Source organism: Salmo trutta, chromosome 19 (assembly GCF_901001165.1).
Source record: "Salmo trutta chromosome 19, fSalTru1.1, whole genome shotgun sequence".
In the NCBI taxonomy this organism is placed as follows: Eukaryota; Metazoa; Chordata; class Actinopteri; order Salmoniformes; family Salmonidae; genus Salmo; species Salmo trutta.
This window is the reverse complement of record NC_042975.1, coordinates 29,605,712-29,629,256: the sequence shown is the minus strand read 5'-3', so window position 1 is coordinate 29,629,256 and position 23,545 is coordinate 29,605,712. Positions and strand designations below refer to the sequence as shown.

General features: G+C 42.0%; 1 protein-coding gene across 3 annotated transcripts; it reads left to right on the top strand.

Annotated features, from left to right (window-relative positions):
- Window positions 1–1,677: 1,677 nt before the first annotated feature.
- trpv1 (transient receptor potential cation channel, subfamily V, member 1) lies at window positions 1,678–23,339 on the top strand. Of its 3 annotated transcripts, none has more exons than XM_029700396.1 (17): window positions 1,678–1,890; window positions 4,773–5,009; window positions 5,306–5,463; window positions 6,011–6,163; window positions 6,342–6,479; window positions 6,746–7,044; window positions 8,857–9,033; window positions 11,923–12,078; window positions 12,918–13,013; window positions 13,314–13,384; window positions 13,796–13,961; window positions 14,265–14,331; window positions 19,885–20,086; window positions 20,283–20,427; window positions 20,567–20,691; window positions 21,132–21,250; window positions 22,859–23,339. In XM_029700396.1, the coding sequence occupies exons 2-17, from the start codon at window positions 4,786–4,788 to the stop codon at window positions 22,975–22,977; spliced, it is 2,415 nt and encodes an 804-aa protein (XP_029556256.1). In that variant the 5' UTR covers window positions 1,678–1,890; window positions 4,773–4,785; the 3' UTR covers window positions 22,978–23,339. The 3 variants fall into 3 exon arrangements, with proteins under 3 accessions (XP_029556256.1, XP_029556258.1, XP_029556257.1); XM_029700398.1 differs by lacking the exon at window positions 1,678–1,890 and adding an exon at window positions 2,483–2,908 and having other exon boundaries at window positions 4,778–5,009; XM_029700397.1 differs by lacking the exon at window positions 1,678–1,890 and adding an exon at window positions 2,483–2,908.
- The last annotated feature ends 206 nt before the right edge of the window (window positions 23,340–23,545 follow it).

The following is a 23,545-nucleotide window of genomic DNA, read 5'->3' as shown; positions in this document are numbered from 1 at the left end:
CTTTCTCTTTAAGCATCAGCTGTCAGAGCAGCTTACCGATCACTGCACCTGTACACAGCCAATCTGTAAATAGCACCCCATCTACCTCATCCCCATATTATTACTTACCCTCTTGCTCTTTTGCACCCTAGTTTCTCTACTTGCACATCATCATCTGCACATCTATCACTCTAGTGTTAATGCTAAATTCTAATTATTTCGCCTCTATGGCCTATTTATTGCCTTACCTCCCTCCCTACTCTTCTACATTTGCGCACACTGTACATAGATTTTTCAATTTATTTTTCTTTCTGTAGTGTTTTTGACTGTCCGTTTGCGTATGTGTAACTCTGTATTGTTGTTTTTGTCGCACTGCTTTGCTTTATCAGAAGCTGATCAGATGTGCCCTTAGAGTGGACAGTAGTGACCTGAGGGTAAGTCTTACCATCGAGGGGGAAAGACACAACCCGCTCAGCCTGGGCCAGGTGTAAAAAATACACCCCTCCAACCTCTCCCTGGCCAACATAACCAGAGCGGTGTGCCGGGCATTCTGGACAATATCACCTCCATGATGCACCCTATCTTCCTTCTGGAAGGCGGAGTGCAAAGGATCATGGGCAGTGGGAGTGCCTTTTCCCATTGCTCAGACAGGAAGCAGAGGGTGTTTTCTTTACCTGTGGAATATGGGCAGGATGTGGACAGATGTGGGCGTGGTTATGGTCTTTCATGGCAGACTATGAGTTATAAATTCACATACAGAGGGGCATTCCTATTTGTTTATGTCACGGATCCCTCTGGAACTTTCATTGCGCTCATCTGGCCCCTATTCCCTCTGATTGTATTTGTATATATGTGCCCTTTGTTCACCATGGTGCTGTCCATTATTGTTACAATGTCCGTTGTTTCGTGTGAGTACCTGTGCTGTGTTTTTTGGCTTTTCTGCCATTGTGGATTGCGCAGATGATTACGTGTCTCGTCCCATGTGTTAATCATCGTGCGCTTGTGTTATTTATTCAAGGTACTCCTCACTCTTTTGTTTGGGTTTCTACCCTGTGTTTTGTTACGTGTTTGTTTGGTCTTCGTCCCCGTGCCTTAACACGGCACGCTGTAATTTGGGTAAATAAAAAATAAAAAACCCTGTTACGCATTCCTGCACCTGTCTCCTGAATCATTCATGCCAACGTGACAGTTTACTTGAATATTTGAATACTTGAATAGTATTTTTTCTGATTTGCTAACAGTGACCATTACAATCAACATCATGCTTATTTTACTATCCTGTGATATCCTCAGAAATGTTTATGAATTAATACTATTGGAAATTCATTGTGTAATCTCCAATCAAAATGATGTCTCACATTTATAGTACAAACTAAAAGTTAAATTAGGCCTACATTAAGGGGTAAGTGGTAATGTAGGACATAGTTAACTACAGTAAAATAATGTACTGTATTTGAAATGTTTGCATTGGTGAATTTGAAATTTTAACTAAAACATTGTTCTGCTACTGCTAGCTTACACATCAGTGTTATTAACAAGATTTTAGTATTGTTGATCATTACAACTATCATTTATGATTACAATTATTTAATACTGTTTTTACTAAATGATAAAATTGTTATGTTATCATGGCGCATGTAAAAGAAGTCATAAAGTTTGTTGATCCCTCTAACTACAGTATATGGAAGTCTAATCTCACAAGACAAGTTTTTTTTCCGACCACAATCTTAGTCACAGGAACAGACTCACCAACAACACAGCTCACGAGGAAGCAGATCTAAGAGAAGGCAGGCGCTCAAAAAGCCCTGCAAAGTTGTTCTGAAAGAAAAAAGAAGAAACGCTTACTGACTTGAATGTTGTATTAAAGGAGAAGGAAACCCCTTGTGAGACGAGACACATTCAAAACAATAAGTAAGTAATGTATTATCTGATAATATGTAATTATGTCCGATTAGATTAATCATCTATGTTTGTGTTATTACATTGTTATGACATATACAGTACTCAAGAAGATAGATGCCTTTGCATCAAACTAACTACACTGTACCATTAGGTCTTATGGGGATATTAGAAAATTGATCATCTGTGCAAAATTTTGTTGGCTACTCAATGTGTGAAGTAATGAGAAGGGGATGATATTTTGGCTTTAAGAATTTGCAACATAATATTGTACAAATCAGGATACTGGAATTTACTTTTGAAACAGAGATTGTGAAATGCAGAATTTTACCATTGCATTGTGTGCACTGAATATGTGTGTATGCGAACTTTGAGGATTTACTAAGAATGTTGGTTCAGCACCTTATCAATGTACTTAGAATACCACATATGTTTCTATCAATAGGGATATAGTATGCATATAGTTCGGATGCAGAGGGTAAATAAGAGCCAATGGCTAAACTGATGTCCATTTACTTTTGAATATAATGTTAACAAAACACATGTAGATTAAAACAGTTATTTGTCAACATTCATAAGAATAAGCTAAGATCCTTTGTGCATCTCCTGGTCACTATATCATTGCTGTCTCAGCAGTGCAACAGAGGCCGGGTCAATAACACCAAGGGTCAGCCATGTAGCCTTTTAAGCTCTCAGAGCAGAGCTCTCTCTAGTGGTAATGTACTCTGATACTCCCTGGGGATGGGCTCTAACTATCTTTCTGCATCTGGCTCTCTCTCCGCTCTCCAAGATCATTCCCATCGCTTTATCCATAGCATCCCTCCCTACTACTCAGTAGTATTGAGTAAGATTCAAACACACACACACGCTCTGTACATAGAGGTTGATTTGTCATGCAGTTGTGGATTTAAGGTGTTTATTTAATACACGGATGATATGATAGACAGAGACACAAGAGAAAAAGTGATCCAACAGACCACTCTGTGAAGTTGTCTTCGTACATACATGGAAGGAATTAATTCATCTCTGTGTAAGTACAGTTATCTGTATGTTAGACCTTCAGGTCCCAGATGGCTTCATGTCCATGTTTGAATTATTGAATCATAAGCAGGTGTTGATGATGGCTTTGCATTTGCTTTGTTTATGTGGGAAAGTTTCAGTTCTTCTATTGCCATAGCTGAATTCACTCCAAACTGTAAACATTCACTCCAGTCAACATGTCGTGCATGAGCTCACTGTGAGAAACTACTGTAGAGCAGGCTACTAATAGAAACCAGGAATATAACCAAATCACAATTACTCACTGTTTGGTTTTACATGTTTGCATGCAAGTTATTAGTTAGATGTGTCTGAAACTGTGATTCTAAAATGCTTTGTTTTCATGATGATCCATGATGTCATTGTCTACCAGTCTAGTCGTTTTTTAACAAGATCTGCACAGGAGGACAATTCAAATGTACACGGTTACATAAAGACTGTATCAGAGCAGAATAAAACAAGCACAACAATTAGATTATTCAGCCTGAGTTTCAGCTATACTGTAGTTAATGTGAAAAGATGAAATTAGCATAGTAAAAACAATGTGTTTAATGAGGAACAGACTATATGTTGTGGTGGGAGAGAGCTCATCGTTGATGTTCTACAGTTGGTAGACACTGTGGTTTTGTTTTTTTGTAAGTAGGGAGGGGTTGGTAATCATATGACACCGCATCAGAAAATAGCCTTTCTTCTCTGAGAGGAAGAAGCCATTTTGAGCCCCAGGTCCAGCAGCTTTAGATGAGTAGATGAGGATCTATAATGTACATCAAGTGATAGCAAAATGGCCACATCAATTATGCATACAGACATTATCTCATAGAGTGGATAAGAGACATTGTTCACGTGCTGCACACTGTTTTATGTGCTCACTGTTTTACACTGAGTGTGTGTTGTGCCATGCAAATTGACCTGAAGTACACATTACACTAATTTGTTTTACAGTAATGGATCAGCAGAATAACAATATGTTAAAAAAAAACTATCGTGACTAATGTTGAGCCTTAGATTATTTGTTTTCACAATACTGTATCCCCTCGTAACACAGTTCTGTATTATTTCATTCATTTGTCAAGGGTATCATAAACCAAAATATTTGATGAGAATGAGATGGATCTAGATGTGCTGGGTTATAAATGGGGATGTGTTTGAATCATGCTCCTGACTTCTCTCTTTCTGCTGTTCCACACATGTTGTTCTCCTCATGGTAGGCAGAGAGGTCTTCAGAGTTTCACTTTGAGTCATTGTCAATCTCCTTCCTCTTTTCTAGGGCATCTACAAGGAAATAACAAAACAAGTCGTTTCTCATGTCATCCTTTTTCTGAGAAATAATTTAAATCCCAGGAATAATGATTCATTCTGATCAGTTTAGCTTGGAGAGAAATGTGATTATTTACAATGTGTCTCAGTAATTGCTGTCCTAATATTCAGCTGAACTGTCTAGGAATGTTTTGTCAGTTATTTAAGTAAAGAAAGGGTTCCAGGCCTGGATAGAGTTTTGTATTAGCTATAGTTGTCATGGGGAAGTGCTAATAAATAACCAGCTTTGTTAGCCATCTGGGGGTGAAACATCACATGTCTAAAAGCTGGTGTATTTTGAGGTCAGCTCTCTTATTATGTTTCAGAGAATCTAGATAAATGGAAGAAATTGTAAAGTCAATGTCTAGTTATTAAAATGTGTATGACCAAACAATATTTCATCATGCCAAAACTCAGGAAGATAACCATGAATGCAGTCCCTCACTGCAGAAAAATTACATTAAATGAGAATTTGTCAATCCTCTCATGGGATTTATAATATACTGAACATACTGTATTAACATGACTGTGATGTGTTATCATTGTAACTCCTCCTCTAGAACAGGAGTCATTATGAGCAAGTCAAAGGCCCCAGAGTACCCTTCCTTCTCTCTGGAGACGGATGACAGGACGGATGATGAGAGGGCACAGAGCAGACAGATGAAGAAGCCTGACCGGCTGGTGTCTGCCCTAGGCTTAGGCAGTTCAGGGGTGCCCAAAGCCCCCATGGACTCAGACTACCAGGATGAGCTGGAGGAGGCCGCTCCCAAGATTAGATTCAATCTCAATTTTGACAAGTGAGACAACACATTCACAAAATATAATAACACATTCTGTACAGTATGGAGACAAATGGTGTTTAATGCCTGATTGTAGGGCTAAGTCACACTAATAACAGTCTTAATACTGTTTGAGAAAACACAGATGTCTTCCCTCAGGGAGGACGTTTTGTTAATCAGAAGTTCATTTACAATATAACATGAGAATAAGGTCTTTGTTTTGAAGCCTTTTTGGGAAAGACCATTCATTTTTTGTTTTCCAATTGAAGAAGAAATGCTTTCCCAATACTAAAGTCTAACATTTTTCTTTGTAGGGAAGTACGATGTTTGGAGGAGAACAAAGAGGACAGGGTCAGCAAGAGGTTTGACATCAAGAGGCTGTTTGAGGCCGTGTCCACTGGTGACGTCATGAAGCTGGAAGGGCTGCATCAGTACTTGCATCAGTCCATGAAGAAGCTCTCCAACACTGAGTGTGAGGGGGACTATGCATTACAGTATATAGTACTGTATAATTGTAGCATTTTAGGGTACCACTTTACATTACAGTGCTATTATTGCTGTGTAACTACTCGTGTTATTACAGTGTAATGAGTATTGTAAACTAACCCTATTTTCATGTCCACACCTCTGATCAACCTTAACCCAACCTATTACCCTAACCCTAGCTTGATGTCCACACCCTGGCTCAACCCAAAACCTATCCATTAACCTAACCCTACCTTCATGTCCACACCCCAGCTAAACCCTAACTCTAGCTATTACCCTAACCATAGGTTCATGTCCGCACCCCGGTTCAACCTTAATAACCCTAGCTTCATGTCCACATCCCAGTTAAACCCTAACTCTAGCATCAACCCTAACTTTAACTTCATGTCCACATCCTAGCTCAACTCTAACCCTAGCCTCAACTCTACCCCTAAACCTAGAGTGGTAATGCATTGTACCTATAGCTTTAACACTAACGCTGACCCTCAAGTGTATTATTTTATACCCCATTCTTTCACCTCTTGCTCTCCTAGATCAATCGTATGGTAAAAACGTCCTGCTGAAGGCTCTACTGAATCTGAGAAAAGGCAGAAATAACACAATTGAATATCTCCTTGACATCTCAGAGAAGATGGGGGACATCAAAGAATTTGTAAATGCTGCATACACAGACAGCTATTACAAAGGTGAACTGTCATATAACCAGAATTATCATTAGTTGATGTTGTTCATCTATTCCACACATGCCTCTGACAACTCCGTTCTATGTACACAGCCCTCAACATACCAAAACAGTCATGGAACTGTATATGTCAGGCCATGCATGTTATGATATTCTATCCTTTCTATCTACGGATCAAATAGGTCAAACAGCCCTTCATATTGCCATTGAGAGAAGGAGCATCTATTTTGTTGAGCTATTGATCAAGAAAGGAGCAAACGTCCAGGCCAAAGCCTGTGGGAAATTCTTCCAGGCCCATGATGGACCCAGCTTCTACTTTGGTGAGTGTGTCAGTATCACTGAGCCTTGAACAGTATCCTCCTCTGGTAGGTTTGACAACAGACTCTTCTGCTTGTCAGGCGTCTAGTCATCCCTCAGAGAATAATCATTCCCTTCTTTATGACTAAGGGAATTTTATTAAAGTGTTTTATGAAGCTTTATTTAAAGTGGATTTACATATCCAGAAAATATTTCCAACAAGGTTGTCACTGTTGTGGTGGATAGGGTAATAGAAAGGACATTGAATTGAGGGAAAATGTGTTTCCAGGTGAGCTGCCTCTGTCTCTGGCTGCATGCACCAACCAGCCTGAGGTGGTGGACTTCCTGCTGGAGAATGACTACCAGAGAGTGGACGTGAGGGAGAGTGATTCCCTGGGTAACATGGTGTTGCATGCCCTGGTGGTGTTGGCTGATAACACACCAGAGAACACTGACTTCATCACCTCTATGTACGACCATATCCTCACAACAACTGCCCGCCTGCACCCTAAATGGAGGCTGGAGGACATAGAGAACAACCAGGGCCTGACGACTATAAAACTGGCTGCCAAGACTGGCAAGATCGGGGTAAGGGAGGAGTCCAATATGGAGTAATGCTGTAATGGTGTTCGGCCCAGTAAAGACCTTCTGGAGAACAGATCAACAGTTTGTTGTTTCCAAATTAAGTAATCTCATTGTCATCTCATCTTCACTGTAATATTTTGTTCCTGTTAGACGTACGAAGAAAATGCATTTTTCTTCCATACAGTGCATTCCGAAAGTATTCAGAACCCTTGACTTTTTACACATTCTGTTACGTTACAGTCCTATTCTAAAATTGATTGAATAAATGTTTTTCCTCATCAATCTACACACTATACCCCATAATGACAAAGCGAAAACAGGTTTTTAGAAATATTGCAAATTTATTACAAATAATAAACTATTATAACTACTATAACATAACTATTCAGACCCTTTGCTATGAGACTCGAAATTGAGGTCAGGTGCATCCTGTTTCCATTGATCATCCTTGAGATGTTTCTACAACTTGATTGGAGTCCACCTGTGGTAAATTCAATTGATTGGACATGATTTTGAAAGGCACATACCTGTCTATATAAGGTCCCAAGCAATGAGGTCGAAATAATTGTCCGTAGAGCTCCGAGACAGGATTCTGTCAAGGCACAGATCTGGGGAAGGGTACCCAAACATTTCTGCAGCATTGAAGGTCCCCAAGAGCGAAGTCACTCTTAAATGGAACAAGTTTGGAACCACCAAGATTCTTCCTAGAGCTTGCCGCCCAGCCAAACTTGAGCAATCGGGGGAGAAGGGCCTTGGTCAGGGAGGTGACCAAGAACCCAATGGTCACTCTGACAGAGCTCCAGAGTTCATCTGTTCATCTGTGGAGATGGGAGAACCTTCCAGAAGGACAACCATCTCTGCAGCACCTTTATGGTAGAGTGGCCAGACGGATGGCACTCCTCAGTAAAAGGCACATGACAGCCCACTTGGAGTTTGCCAAAAGGCACATAAAGAAACTCAGACCCTGAGAAACAAGATTCTCTGGTCTGATGAAACCAAGATTGAACTCTTTGGCCTGAATGCCAAGCGTCACGTCTGGAGGAAACCTGGCACCATTCCTACGGTGAAGCATGGTGGTGGCAGCATCATACAGTGGGGATGTTTTCCAGCAGCAGGGACTGGTAGACTAGTCAGAATCAAGGGAAAGATGAATGTAGCAAAGTACAGAGAGGTCCTTGATGAAAACCTGATCCAGAGCGTTCAGAACCTCAAACTGGGTCAAAGGTTCACCTTCCAAAAGGACAACAACTCTAAGCACAGAGCCAAGACAATGCAGGAGTGGCTTCAGGACAAGTCTTTGAATGTCCTTGAGTGGCCCAGCCAGAGCCCGAACTTGAACCCGATCGAACATCTCTGGAGAGACCTGAAAATAGCAGTGTAGCGATACTCCTCATTCAACCTGACAAAGCTTGAGAGGATCTGCAGAGAAGAAGGGGAGAAACTCCTCAAATACAGGTGTGCCAAGCTTGTAGCGGTATACCCCAGAAGATTTGAGGCTGTAATCACTGCCAAAGGTGCTTCAACAAAGTACTGAGTAAAGCGTCTGAATACTTATGTCTATTTCAGTTTTAACATTTTTATAAATGTGCAAAAATTTCTAAAACCCTGTTTTTACTTTGTCATTATCGGGTATTTTGTGTAGACGGATGAGGGGGGAAAAAAACTATTTAATCAATTTTAGAATAAGGCTATAACGGATCAAAATGTGGAAAAAGTCAAGAGGTCTGAATACTTTCCGAATGCACTGTATGTGTTTATCATAATGTGCTACATCCTTCCATTACGTGTAAACCAATTGTTTTATTCCTCATCTAGCTGTTTAAGCACATGATGCATCGTGAGTTCCAGGAGAGGGAGACCAGACACCTGTCCCGTAAATTCACTGAGTGGGTTTACGGACCCGTCCACTCCTCCCTGTATGACCTGGCCTCACTGGACTCCTACGAAAAGAACTCTGTCATGGAGATCATCGTCTACAGCAGTGACATTCCTGTGAGTCACATTTATATCAAAAGGATCAAATCAAATCAAATCAAATGTATTTATATAGCCCTTCGTACATCAGCTGATATCTCAAAGTGCTGTACAGAAACCCAGCCTAAAACCCCAAACAGCAAGCAATGCATGTGAAAGAAGCACGGTGGCTAGGAAAAAACTCCCTAGGAAAAACTCCCTAGAAAGGCAAAAACCTAGGAAGAAACCTAGAGAGGAACCAGGCTATGAGGGGTGGCCAGTCCTCTTCTGGCTGTGCCGGGTGGATATCATAACAGAACATGGTCAAGATGTTAAAATGTTCATAAATGACCAGCATGGTCAAATAATAATAATCATAGTAGTTGTCGAGGGTGCAACAAGTACGTCCGGTGAACAGGTCAGGGTTCCATAGCCGAGGGCAGAACAGTTGAAACTGGAGCAGCAGCACGGCCAGGTGGACTGGGGACAGCAAGGAGTCATCATGCCATGTAGTCCTGAGGCATGGTCCTAGGGCTCAGGTCCTCGGAGAGAAAGACAGAAAGAGAGAATTAGAGAGAGCATATTTAAATTCACACAGGACACCGGATAAGACAAGAGAAATACTCCAGATGTAGCAGACTGACCCTAGCCCCCCGACACATAAACTACTGCAGCATAAATACTGGAGGCTGAGACAGGAGAGATCAGAAGACACTGTGGCCCCATCCGATGATAAATCATAAGCCCCTTTATACCTGGTGCTAACATGCATCCATTGTCCTGATCTTGGCCACATTCTGATTGTGCCCAGATTTTCAGACATGCGTCTACACATCTGTCCACTGCATTGTGATGAAATTTGCTGATCCCTCCCTCTATGCAAATTATTTGAGAGGTATTATTTTTAAATAATATTTATTTATTTTAAGACACATGTTGATGGCCTTGTCACGTCCTGACCAGTATAAGGGGTTATTTGTTATTGTAGTTTGGTCAGGGCGTAGCAGGGGTGTGTTTGTTTTGTGTTGTCGGGGTTTTGGGGTATTGTTCTATGTTTTGTATTTCTATGTTCTTTCTATGTTGTGTATTTCTTTGTGTTGGCCTGGTATGGCTCTCAATCAGGGACAGCTGTACTTCGTTGTTGCTGATTGGGAGCCATACTTAGGTAGCCCTTTTTCCACCTGTCTTTGTGGGAAGTTGTTTTTGCACTGCTGTGGTTAGCCTGCAAAACTGTTTAGCTGTTGTTCGTTTTTTCTTGTTTTGTGTAGTGTTCAAATAAAAGTCAAGATGAGCATTCACATACCCGCTGCATTTTGGTCCAATCAATACGACGGCCGTTACAGGCCTGAGTTAATGGTGCCACCTGTCAATGATTTTAGAGGGCTGGATAATGATAATTTAAATGGTTTCACTTTCCAGATCCATCTACACTTCCAGACACAATGCATGCCTGACTACCTCTGAAGGTGGTCAGGAAGATTAGATCACAATCAGATCAAAATGCATCTTTTATTTTTATTTATTTTTTAAATCTTTTATAAACAATACAAAACATTCACATACAAATGACAACATCGTACAAACATCAACTACATCACACCTGCCCTGACCCACTAGCACACACCCCCATCTCCAGCGCCCCATCACTCTGTTTCTCTCCATAGCCCACTCACTTTCAATTTTTAGATAGTAAAGCGTTTGACCTTTCCATTGTGTTATCGACGAACGATTGCTTGATTTACAGTTTTTACGTATATGTTTTTTTTAAAGATGATTGACGAGTAAAGTATCGTCCAACCCATCGGTTATCTTACTGCACCCCCTCTTATGCCATGTCTTGAAATATGCAGATTTACAGATTAGAAGTACATTTACATTGTAATACTTCTGAAAGCCAACTTTCTAACTCCGCCCATAACTTTTGGACTTTATAACATTCCGAGAAGGCATAGATTATTGAGTCATTATTAGTTTTACACTTCAGACATGACTCTGCCGTTGTGTTGCAGAATTTGTGAATTTTGTCTCAATATTATTCTATAAATGTATTCATACTGGATTAAGTGTACATTTTCGTTAACTGTAATCTTGTTAGTTATGGCCCAACATTCCCTCCATCTTGTGCCAACATCAGTTATTTATTTTTAAGTCTGGTTCCAATAGTTTATATTTTTTTTCTAAGAGATTGTCAGTTGGATGGGGCTCTCTGCAAGGTTTTGTATAGCTTACCTATCATATGAATATCCTTTTCTGACTCAAATAGGATTCCCTCAAGATTGATCTGATGTCCAAAAGATTTTGAATAAAAATGTTGTGATCGAAAACATTTAAGTTGCATGTATTTGACAGTATTGCTTTTCAGAATTACCAAGTCATTTACAGTTTCTATGCCTTTAGTTTTTACATGTGGACCAATTTATCGGTGAATTCTGAAAAGCTATCCAAGGATTGGTCCATAAGGTTGTGTTTTTAGAGAGTGATATTGGTTCTTGTAGAATACACTTAATTTTCTTCCAACTATGAAGTTATTAATATTCTTAGCTTTATCCTTTGAAAATAGACATGTAAAAAGATTCTGGCTATGAGCATCTGAATAGTCTACACCTGTCTAAAGCATATGGGCACACTCAGAATGGGTCCGTGCTATCAGATAGCATTGACTAATCAGAATGTGGGCAACATTAGGAAGGACACATGTTAGCACCAGGTATAAATGGGGCTCTAGATGCCTTTTTCTGCTGTTGTGCCCTTGAGCAAGGCACTTAACCCCTAAACTGCTCCATGAGTTCTGCACTGTGGTTAACCCTGTGCAGCTGTTCTCCAACCTCTCTGTGAGTGTGTGTCGCTAAAGAGAGAAAGACTAAAATATAGATATACTAGCATAAAGGTGTGGCTATATTATATCAATATTATAAAATATAATTTCAGAATCGCCATGAGATGCTGCAGATTGAGCCTCTGAACAGGCTACTGGAGGAGAAGTGGGACAAGTTTGCGGCTCGGATGTTTTTCTTAAACTTCCTGGTTTACCTGGTTTACCTCTCCGTCTTCACTGCTGTTGCCTACAACAGGAAGAAGGGAACGGTGAGGTCTTTGCATTATCACAATAAGCTGCATTATTCTAGCCTGGCTGGTCCAAGAGCAATTAAGTTTGGATCCATGCTAACATCATTCAGCTATAGAGGAGATCAAATTATTATTTATGAATCGTTTATTGTCACATACAGGTGCAGTGAAATGTGGTGTTTTACAGGGTGAGCCATAGTAGTATGGTGTCCTTGGAGCAAATGATGGTTAAATGCCTTGCTCAAGGACTCATCGACAGATTTGTCACCTTGATGGCTCAGGTATTAGCAGCATACCATCCTGCATCCCACTGCGGGCTTGCTTCTGAAGCTAAGCAGGGTTGGTTGTGGTCAGTCCCTGGATAGGAGACCTGATATTGCTGGAAGTGGTGAGGGAGGGCCAGTAGGAGGCAGCCTTTCCTCTCGTCTGCCCCAGGGCAATGATTTGGGACATTATCCTGTGTAGGGTGCTGTCTTTTGGATGGGATATTAAACGGGTGTCCTGACTCTCTGTGGTCACTAAAGATCCCATGGCACTTATTGTAAGAGTAGGGGTGTTAACCCCGGTGTCCTGGCTAAATTCCCAATCTGGCCTTCATTCTATCATGGCCACCTAATCACCCCCAGCTTACAATTGGCTAATTCATCCTCCTCTCCCCTGTAACTATTCCCCAGGGCATTGCTGTAAATGAGAATGTGTTCTCAGTCAACTTACCTGGTAAAATAAGGGTTAAATAAAAAAATCTAAACCAAGTTGGTTACTTGGCCAACACTCTAACCACTAGGCTGGCTACCTGCTGTCCAAAGACAGTTATTTTAACTTCAGCTTAATTTCTTCTCTCACCCTCTGATATCCAGCCACCTTTTACTCTGGAACATACCAGACAGGAGTACCTGCGACTCGCCGGTCAGCTTTTTATAACTGTGGGAGCCTGCTATTTCTTCATAAGAGGGGTATGTGTGCATGTGTGATGTGCTTTGATTATATGAGGATTAAGGCCAGGGATTCAATCCGATTCGCGCTAGATCCATGTTATAGCGCGGTTGACACTTAAAGGTATTTTCTAATTGAGCCGACACCTGCAGCATTGACCTTGAACGCTATCTCCATTAACGCGGTAAGATTGCCTTTAAAAGCTGTGTTGTCTGCAAGCGCGATCGGATTGAATCCCAGCCTAAATGTTTGAAATATCATTTAACAAAACTGTATTCAAAAGTGTGGTTGATCAAATGTTTTTCTTTTTCTATCCCAAGATATTAGACTTGAAGAGAAAACGTCCAAGCCTGGACACTTTGCTGATTGACGGATACAGTGAAATCCTTTTGTAAGTTGTATAAAATCTCTCTCCACAAACACTAATTATTTGATAGATTATGTATCACCTGCCCCTGCATAGCAATAACTAAGGGATTAGAATAACTTCTAATAAGGACAACGCCACATCTTTCAGAACGCCTTGCAAGCTTGTGGGCTAGACACACACACTCCTACTGGTAAACACTGTATAATAACATGCTGAAGTCAGAGCGGTCCAACGCAGTACTAGTCTATCTTTGATCCTGACATCTTAGGATACGTTTTCTAAGCCGTGTTGATAATGTTTCTTGGCAGCTCTATGCATGTGTGTGTAGGAAGTTAGTGTTTCACTAGTGTCAGAGGTTATCTCTCTGTGATTCCAACTCTCTTCCGCAGTGAGTTGATGAAACGCTGGACTTTAACTTGCCTTTGTGTGTAGTTTTCTGCAGGCGATCTTCTTCCTGGCCTCCTTAGTGCTGTACTGCTGTGGTAGGGAGGAGTACCTGGGGTTTCTGGTGCTGTGTCTGGCTCTCAGCTGGGTCAACCTGCTCTACTTCTCCAGGGGATACAGACACATGGGCATCTACAGTGTCATGATACAGAAGGTACACTGGATACCAGGGCCTGTTTTCACAAAGAGTCTCTGAGTAGGAGTGCTGATATAGGAACACTTGCCTTTTAGAACGCAATGAATAAAATTATATGGAGAGAGGGGACCTGATCCTAGATCAGCACTCCTGCACTGAGACTTCAGAATTCAGTCCCAGTGACACTCTTACAGAGAAGCTACAGGATTCATTGCCACAGGGTATCTACCATTGGAACAACATTGGTGTTATGACCGAGCTGTAGTTATAATCCAGTTTGTTTGATACTCTCATTCTTACTCTCTTTTTTTCCCTTTGTAGATGATCCTAAGTGATATCTTGCGCTTTCTCTTTGTCTACGTTACCTTCCTCTTTGGGTTTTCAGCAGGTATTTCAACTCTCCTCTGTCACTTTTGCACGCAGGGACACAAACACAGCCTGTCAGTGGCTCATGAATTCAAAATGTATTTGTTTATTCTTCCAACATCATCAAAAGACCTATCAAAATTGCAGTTGACAGCTCCCTCGTTCATTGACACTTCTAAACAACTGAAAACAATTGAGAGAATATAAGCAAACAATATGAATTATATATATAGCCGTTTCCAGCTACAATAGTCATTTACAACGTCTACACTGTATTTCTGATCAATTTGATGTTATTTTAATGGACAAAAAAAGTGTTTTTCTTTCAAAAACAAGGACATTTCTAAGTGACCCCAAACTTTTGAACTGTAGTATATATATATATAGTGAGTATCTGGATAATTGCAAAAGGGTTTTCTAATGATCAATTAGCCTTTTAAAATGATCAACTTGGATTAGCTAACACAACGTACCATTGGAACACAGGAGTGATGGTTGCTGATAATGGGCCTCTGTACGCATATGTAGATATTCCATTACAAATCAGCCGTTTCCAGCTACAATAGTCATTTACAACATTAACAATGCCTAAACTGTATTTCTGATCAATTGGATGTTATTTTAATGGACACATTTTTTTTCAAAAACTATGTCATTTCTAAGTGAACCTAAACTTTTGAACGGTAGGGTATATATACAGTAGCAGTCAAAAGTTTGGACACACCTACTAATTCAAGGGTTTTTCTTTATTTTGACTATTTCCTACATTGTAGAATAATAGTGAATACATCAAAACTATGAAATAACACATCATCAATAACCATGAAGTAGCCAAAAAAGTGTTAAACAAATCAAAATATATTTTATATTTTGTATTCTTCGAAGTAGCCACCCTTTGCCTTGATGACAGCTTTGCACACGCTTGGAATTCTCTCAACCACCTGGAATGCGTTTCCAACAGTCTTGAAGGAGTTCCCACATATGCTGCGCACTTGTTGGCTGCTTTTCCTTTCACTCTGCGGTCCAACGCCTCCCAAACCCCCTAATTTGGGTTGAGTTTGGGTGATTGTGGGGTCCAGGTCATCTGATGCAGCACTCCATCACACTCCTTCTTGGTCAAATAGCCCTTACACAGCCTGGAGGTGTGTTGGGTCATTGTCCTGTAGAAAAACAAATGATAGTCCCATTAAGCGCAAACCAGATGGGATGGCGTATCGCTGCAGAATGCTGTGGTAGCCATGCTGGTTAAGCGTGCCTTGAATTCAAAATAAATCAGACAGTGTAACCAACAAAGCACCCCCACACCATCACACCTCGTCCTCAATGCTTCACGGTGGGAACCACACATGCGGAAATCATCCCTTCACCTACTCTGCGTCTCACAAAGATACGGCGGTTGGAACCAAATATCTCAAATTTGGACTCATCAGACCAAAGGACAGATTTCCACTGGTCTAATGTCCATTGCTCGCGTTACTTGGCCCAAGCAAGTCTCTTCTTATTATTGGTGTCCTTTAGTAGTGGTTTCTTTGCAACGATTCAACCATGGTCTGATTCACGCAGTCTCCTCTGAACAGTTGATTTTGAGATGCGTCTGTTACTTGAACTCTGAAGCATTTATTTGGGCTGCAATTTCTGAGGTGCAGTTAACTCTAATGAACTTATTCTTTGCAGCAGAGGTAACTCTGGGTCTTCCTTTCCTGTGGTGGTCCTCGTAAGAGCCAATTTGATCATAGCGCGATGGTTTTGCTACTGCACTTGAAGAAACTTTCAAAGTTCTTGAAATGTTCCGGATTGACTGACCTTCATGTCTTAAAGTAATGATGGACTGTCGTTTCTCTTTGCTTATTTGAGCTGTTCTTGCCATAATATGGACTTGGTCTTTTACCAAATAGGGTTATCTTCTGTATACCCCCTACCTTGTCACAGCACAACTGATTGGCTCAAACGCATTAAGAAGGAAAGAAATTCCACAAATTAACTTTTAACAAGGCACACCTCTAAATTGAAATGCATTCCAGGTGACTACATCATGAAGCTGGTTGAGAGAATACAAATAGTGTGCAAAGCTCTTGTTAAGATGGTGCCGAAGAGGATGGCTGACGTTTTACATGCCGTAACCAATTGTGCTATTTTGTTATATTTTTTGCGTTGTGTGTAAAACATTTTTTTTTTACTTATTTTGTACATAATGTTGCTGCTACCGTCTCTTATGACCGAAAAAAACTTCTGGACATCAGAACTGGGATGACGCACCATGAACTGGAAGAAACTTTTTCCTTTAACGAGTCCGATGAAGAATATATACTGCTCTCCCGGCAACAGGCCCAGATCCACGTAATTTGCGTGAAGAAAAGACAGAGGAAAAGAGGACGCAGATCGGGCTGCCTTTTGAGAATCCGTAGGCGAGCGAATAAACTCCCACTGCCATCAATTCTACTTGCTAACATGCAATCATTGGAAAATAAAATTGATGACCTACGATTACGATTATCCTACCAATGGGACATTAAGAACTGTACTATCTTATGTTTCACCGAGTCGTGGCTGAACGACAACAAGGATAATATAGAGCTGGAGGGAATTTCAATGCACCGGCAGAATAGAGAAGCTACGTCTGGTTAGACGAGGGGTGGGGATGTGCGTCTTTTTGTCAATAACAGCTGGTGCGCGATGTCTAATATTAAAGAAGTCTCGAGGTATTGCTCGCCTGAGGGAGAGTACCTTATGATAAGCTGTAGAACACACTATCTACCAAGAGAGTTCTCATCTATATTATTCATAGCCATCTATTGACCACCACAGACCGATGCTGGCACTAACACCGCACTCAAACAACTCTTTTAGGCCATAAGCAAACAAGAAAATGCTCACGCAGAAGCAGCGCTCCTAGTGGCCAGAGACTGTAATGCAGGCAAACTTAAATCAGTTTTACCAAATTTTTACCAGCATGTCATATGTGCAAAAAAACTCTAGACCACCTTTACTCCACACAGAGATGCATACAAAGCTATCCCCCACACTCCATTTGGCAAATCTGACCATAATTCCATCCTCCTGATTCCTGCTTACAAGCAAAAACTAAAGCAGGAAGTACCAGTGACTTGCTCAACACGGAAGTAGTCAGATGATGCAGATGCGACGCTACAGGACTGTTTAGCTAGCATAGATTGGAATATGTTCCAGGATTCATCCAATGGCATTGAGGAGTATACCACCTCAGTCTCCGGCTTCATCAATAAGTGCATCGACGACGTCGTCCTGACAGTGACCGTACGTACATATCCCAACCAGAAGCCATGGATTACAGGCAACATCCGCATTGAGCTAAAGGCTAGAGCTGCTGCTTTCAAGGAGCGGGACACTAATCCGGACGTCTATAAGAAATCCTGCTATGCCCTCAGACAAACCATCAAACAAGCAAAGTGTCAATACAGGATTAAGATTGAATCCTACTACACCGGCTCTGATGCTCGCTGGATGTGGCAGGGCTTGAAAACTATTACGGACTACAAAGGGAAACCCAGACGTGGGCTGCCCAGTGACGCGAGCCTACCAGACGAGCTAAATGGCTTTTATGCTTGCTTTGAGGCAAGCAACACTGAAGCATGCACGAGAGCACCAGCTGTTCTGGATGACTGTGTGATAATGCTCTCGGTAGCCGATGTGAGCAAGACCTTTAAACAAGTCAACATTCACAAAGTCATTGGGGCCAGATGGATTACCAGGATGTGTACTCAAAGCATGACCGGACCAACTGGCAAGTGTCTTCGCTGACATTTTCAACCTCTCCTTGACTGAGTTGATAATACCTACATGTTTCAAGCAGACCACCATAGTCCCTGTGCCCAAGGAAGCGAAGGTAACCTGCCTAAATTATTACTGCCCTGTAGCACTCACGTTGGTAGCCATGAAGTGCTTTGAAAGGCTGGTCATGGCTCACATCAACAGCATCCTCCCGGATACCGTAGACCCATTCCAATTCGCATACCGCCCCAACAGATCCACAGATGACGCAAACTCAATCGCACTCCACACTGCCCTTTCCCACCTGGACAAAAGGAACACTTATGTGAGAATGCTGTTCATTGACTACAGCTCAGCGTTCAACACCATAGTGCCCATGAAGCTCATCACTAAGCTAAAGACCCTGGGACAAAACACCTCCCTCTGCAACTGGATCCTGGACTTCCTGACGGGCCACCCCCAGGTGGTAAGGGTAGGCAACAACACGTCTGCCACGCTGATCCTCAACACTGGGGCCCCTCAGGGGTGTGCACTTAGTTCCCCCCCTGTACTCCCTGTTCACCCACGACTGCGTGGCCAAACATGACTCCAACACCATCACTAAGTTTGCTGACGACACAACAGGGGTAGGCCTGATCACCGACAACGATGAGACAGCCTATATGGAGGAGGTCAGGGAACTGGCAGTGTGGTGCCAGGACAACAACCTCTCCCTCAATGTGAGCAAGACAAAGGAGCTGATTGTGGACTACAGGAAAAGGCAGGCCAAACAGGCCCCCATTAACATCAACGATGCTGTAATGGAGCGGGTTGAGAGTTTCAAGTTCCTTGGTGTCCACATCACCAACAATCTACCATGGTCCAAACACACCAATACAGTCGTGAAGAGGGCACAACAAAACCTTTTCCCCCTCAGGAGACAGAAAAGATTTGGCATGGGTCCCCAGATCCTCCAAAAGTTCTACAGCTGCACCATCGAGTGCATCCTGACTGGTTGCATCACCGCCTGGTATGGCAACTGCTCGGCATCTGACCGTAGGCGCTACAGAGGGTATTGCGTACAGCCCAGTACATCACTGGGGCCAAGCTTCCTGCAATCCAGGACCTACAGTAAATAATATGTGGTGTCAGAGGAAAGCCCTGTTTTAGACTGTTTTCTCTGCTACCGGACGGCAAGCGGACCCAAGGCTCCTTAACAGCTTCTACCCCAAGCCATAAGACTGCTGAACAATTAATCAAATGGCCCCCGAACTATTACATTTACCCCCACCTCCATTGTTTTGTACACTGCTGCTACTCGCTGTTTATTATCCATGTATAGTCACTTCACCCTACATGTTCAAATTACCTTTAACCTGTACCCCGCACACTGACTCAGTACCGGTACCCCTGTATATAGCCTCATTGTTATGTTATTGTGTTACTTTTATTATTTTTTTACTTTGGTAAATATTTTCTTATTTCCTCTTGAACTGCACTGTTGGTTAAGGGCTTGTAAGTAAGCATTTGACGGTAAGTCTACACTTGTATTCGGCGCCTGTGACAAATAAAGTTTGATTTGAAGCTGTCATCAAGCCAAAGGGTGGCTACTTTGAAGAATCTCAAATATAAAACATATTTTGATTTGTTTAACACTTTTGTGGTTACAGCATGTTTCCATATGTGTTGATGTCTTCACTATTATTCTGCAATGTAGAAAATAGTAAAAAACAACAAACAAAAAAAACACCTGGAATGAGCAGGTGTGTCCAAACTTTTAACTGGTACTGTGTGTAAAAAAAAACCTCTGTGAATGGACCGTGGTAAAGCATTCTCTGTCCCTCCACAGCGGTGGTCACTTTGCTGATGGAACCTGAATTGCCAGCCAATAATACAGCACAGCCAATAAACAGCACAGATGGAAAAGGTCGTACCCTTTTCCTTCCCACTGAGGATTCGTGTATAAAACCCACCTTCAGGAACATCTCTCACACTATCATGGAGCTGTTCAAGTTCACCATCGGCATGGGAGACCTGGAGTTCACAGAGGGGTAATTATTGATTTTACAGATGCTAAAAGGCTTTTTAGATAGACATGTCTAGCACCCACCTGAGTGATGCCAAGACAGCCATTTTTTCCGCCAGAAAGATCACCACACATCAGTTATAAACTTCCATATACTGGACTAGCTATCATGGTGGAGAAATGGGCAGTTATTTAGGCAATAAGGAATGTGTTTTTTCTAGGTACCAGTACAAGGAAGTGTTTTACATGCTGCTAATCTCCTACATCGTGCTCACCTACATCCTGCTGCTCAACATGCTCATCGCCCTCATGAGCCTCACTGTGGAGAAGATGTCCCTGGAGAGCACCAGCATCTGGAAACTACAGGTGATCCACCACAGGTTCACTGGCGGACAGATAGACGTACTGACAGAAAGGGAAATGGCACATTTCTTTTAATGTGTTGTTTGTTTTTGTGGATAGTTTGATATTAGCTCTTCATTGTAATGAACACGTGTGTCTACAGCGGGCCATCACCATCCTGGATCTGGAAAGGAGCCTGCCTCGCTGCTTGAGAAGGAGGCTTCGTTCTGGGGTGGACAAGGACCTGGGGACCAGGGCTGGAGAGAAAGACCGCCGATGGTGCTTCAGGTGGCAAATTTATTTATATACTGTAGATGTTGAATCAATGATGAGAGAATAGATCAATTCTTTCAGACATCACAACCTGATTGTATCTGACAAAAGTACAAGTGAACATACCTGTACATTCCTATTGGATAACATTCTATAGATTTGATTGCGTCCAATATCAATAGCATGACAATCATTCCCAACACTAGCCATTTCGACAGGAACCCATCATATCAGGAAAATATCATTTAAAGCCCCTCATACAACCCCAGCTGAGTGATTGTGCGTCTAGAATTAAATGACTGAATGCACTCCACAGCCGCTGTGCACAGCAGCACCACAGCCTGGTACATGGTGTGCTGCATCATTGATTTGCTTTCTGTGACAGCTGATGGATGTGTCATACACTCAGGGACAGTAATTGGAGCATGTGTCTGTCTATCTGTCTGTCCTTTCAGAGTGGAGGAAGTTAACTGGAACAAATGGAACACCAACCTGGGAATAATCAATGAGGATCCAGGGAGCGGAGATACGGCCAGGCTGTCCCCTTCACACAGCAGCAGAACGCTAGGCAAAGGTATAGGCCTAGAGTGTGTGTCCGTTTGTGTGTGTGTTGGGAGAGAGAGAAGAACAATGAGTTTATGGCTTGGAGGCATTTTTACACCCTCTGGATCACATAATATTCTTCTGTCCATATTAGTACTATTCAAATGTAAGTACACCAATCTAGTACCGGGTCGGACCCCCCTTTTCCTCCAGAATTCTTCAGGGCATGGATTCTACAAGGTCTGGCATTCAAACGTTGCTCAATTGGTATCAAGAGACCTAATCTGTGCCAGGAAAATATTCCCCACACCAGTACACCACTGCCACCAGCCTGTACCATTGACATCAGGCAGGATGGGGCCATGGACTCATGCTGCTTCTGCCAAATTCTGACTCTGCCATCAGCTTGACGCAATTCGTCAGAACATGCCATGTTTTTCCACTCCTCAATTGTACAGTGTTGGTGGTCCAGCTTGTTTTTCGCTGATAGAAGTGGAACCTGGTGTGGTCGTCTGCTGCAATAGCCCAACTGTGACAAGAACTGACGAGTTGTTCAGATGTCGTTCTGCGCCGTTATTTGCCTGTTTGTGGCCCACCTGTTAGCTTGCACGATTCTTGCCATTCATCTTCGACCTCTCTCATCAACGAGCTGTTTTTGCCCACAGGACTGCCGTTGACTGGATGTGTTTTGTTTGTCGCACCATTCTCAGTAAACCCTAGACACTGTTGTGCGTAAAAGGCCCAGGAGGGTGTCCGTTTCTGAGATACTGGAACAGGTGTTGTGCCAAAAATCTCCCCCCTGCCAGAATCCCCCCCTTCTAATTTCCTTAATTTTGTCACAAGAGTGAAATATTTTCTGTGACACACATCAGAGTCAAATACATTCTATAGAACAAACTTCACATCAGGATAGGCAACCGAAATTAATAATTCATGTATGTGTGTTATATTAAAAATAGAGGGAGTAAAATGTTGGCAAGCAATAAACATTTCAGAACAACTATTGCTGAGTTATTATCCTTACACTTTCAAAAATACTAGTCGAGTAAGACATGGTAGAGATTGAATTTTGGCAAAGAGACTTATTTATAGACTAATTCAAAATCGGTATCGGATTTAGGTATGAGCGACATGGGCAGCCGCCTAGGGCGGCATCTTGCCGGGGCGGGTGCTGAAGGGGGGTTCGCCCAGGGCGCCATACAAGCTACAACCACCACATACACTTGAAACAAATAGCCAAACCGAAAACTGCAGACAAAAATGCTTTCTGCTACTAAGATCAGTGAAATGTAGGCTAAACTGACAACGGAGTGAAGAGCAGAAATCTCAATTTGCAAGCAAGTCGCAGCAATGAAGAACGCGAAGGGGGGAGAATTATGTCAGGGGGGAGATTTTCGGCACAACACCGGCACGCCTGGCACCAACGATCATACCACGCTCAAAGTCGCTTAGGTCACTCTTTTTGCTCATTCAAATGTTCAATCGAACAGTAATGGAATGCCTCGATGCCATGGCCACCATTTTCGTGAACGGGGTACCTAATAAACTGGCCATTGAGTGTATATTGACATTAATATACTGTATCAGTCATTTTGGAGTGCATACAGATGAACATTTCAAACTCTTTTTTTCTCTATAGAGAGGAGCTGGCGGGGGTTCCTGGGAAATGTCAGTCGAAGACAACATACACAGCCTCAGCAACAAACACAAGTAGAGAGCACAGAGATGTCCTCTCTGTCTCCTCTCAGCCATGTCTGAAGTCTGCTCTCGCATCCTCCTGACCTAGATGGTTCTCTTCCTTGCAATGATTGTGATGTGTGGTTGTTTTACCAATGCACTGATTTCATTCAATTACTAAAATGTATATGTACTCTGGTTTAGTCCATTCGTGTGGTTTATAGACCCAATAGGAGGGTAGTGGAGGGTTCTAGCCTCTAGAGGGCAGGTTTAAACAGCAAAGAAACACATTCACTCCACTGTTATTGTGATTTACAATATTGATTTATTTATACTTCAAGCTGATTGTTATACTGTTAAATCTATGTGCCCTAAAATGACTGCAATCTGTGTTGAGCAAATCGTAGGGATGAGATCTTAATAAATTGGAAATCATTGCAAAAGTGGTCCTTAATGCTCATATGTTTACTTAAGCAATAACATAACTGGAAAACTGTATAAATGTATGGTTATTTTAATGAACTAATGTATTGGCATACTTACCTGGCTACCCAGACTAATTTCTCAGACCAAAAGCCACACCCACAAAGGTTTGTTTCTTCTCTTCAATGAGTCTGGATTTGACTCTTAGACTTATATTGAATGCGAA

Excerpts from the sequence above, each read along its gene's own strand:
- trpv1 (XM_029700396.1), top strand. The coding sequence starts at position 4,786 with ATGAGCAAGTCAAAGGCCCCAGAGTACCCTTCCTTCTCTCTGGAGACG. Across the intron at positions 6,480-6,745 it reads TGGACCCAGCTTCTACTTTG|GTGAGCTGCCTCTGTCTCTG; the intron begins GTGAGTGTGTCA and ends ATGTGTTTCCAG. Across the intron at positions 13,014-13,313 it reads GCTATTTCTTCATAAGAGGG|ATATTAGACTTGAAGAGAAA; the intron begins GTATGTGTGCAT and ends TTCTATCCCAAG.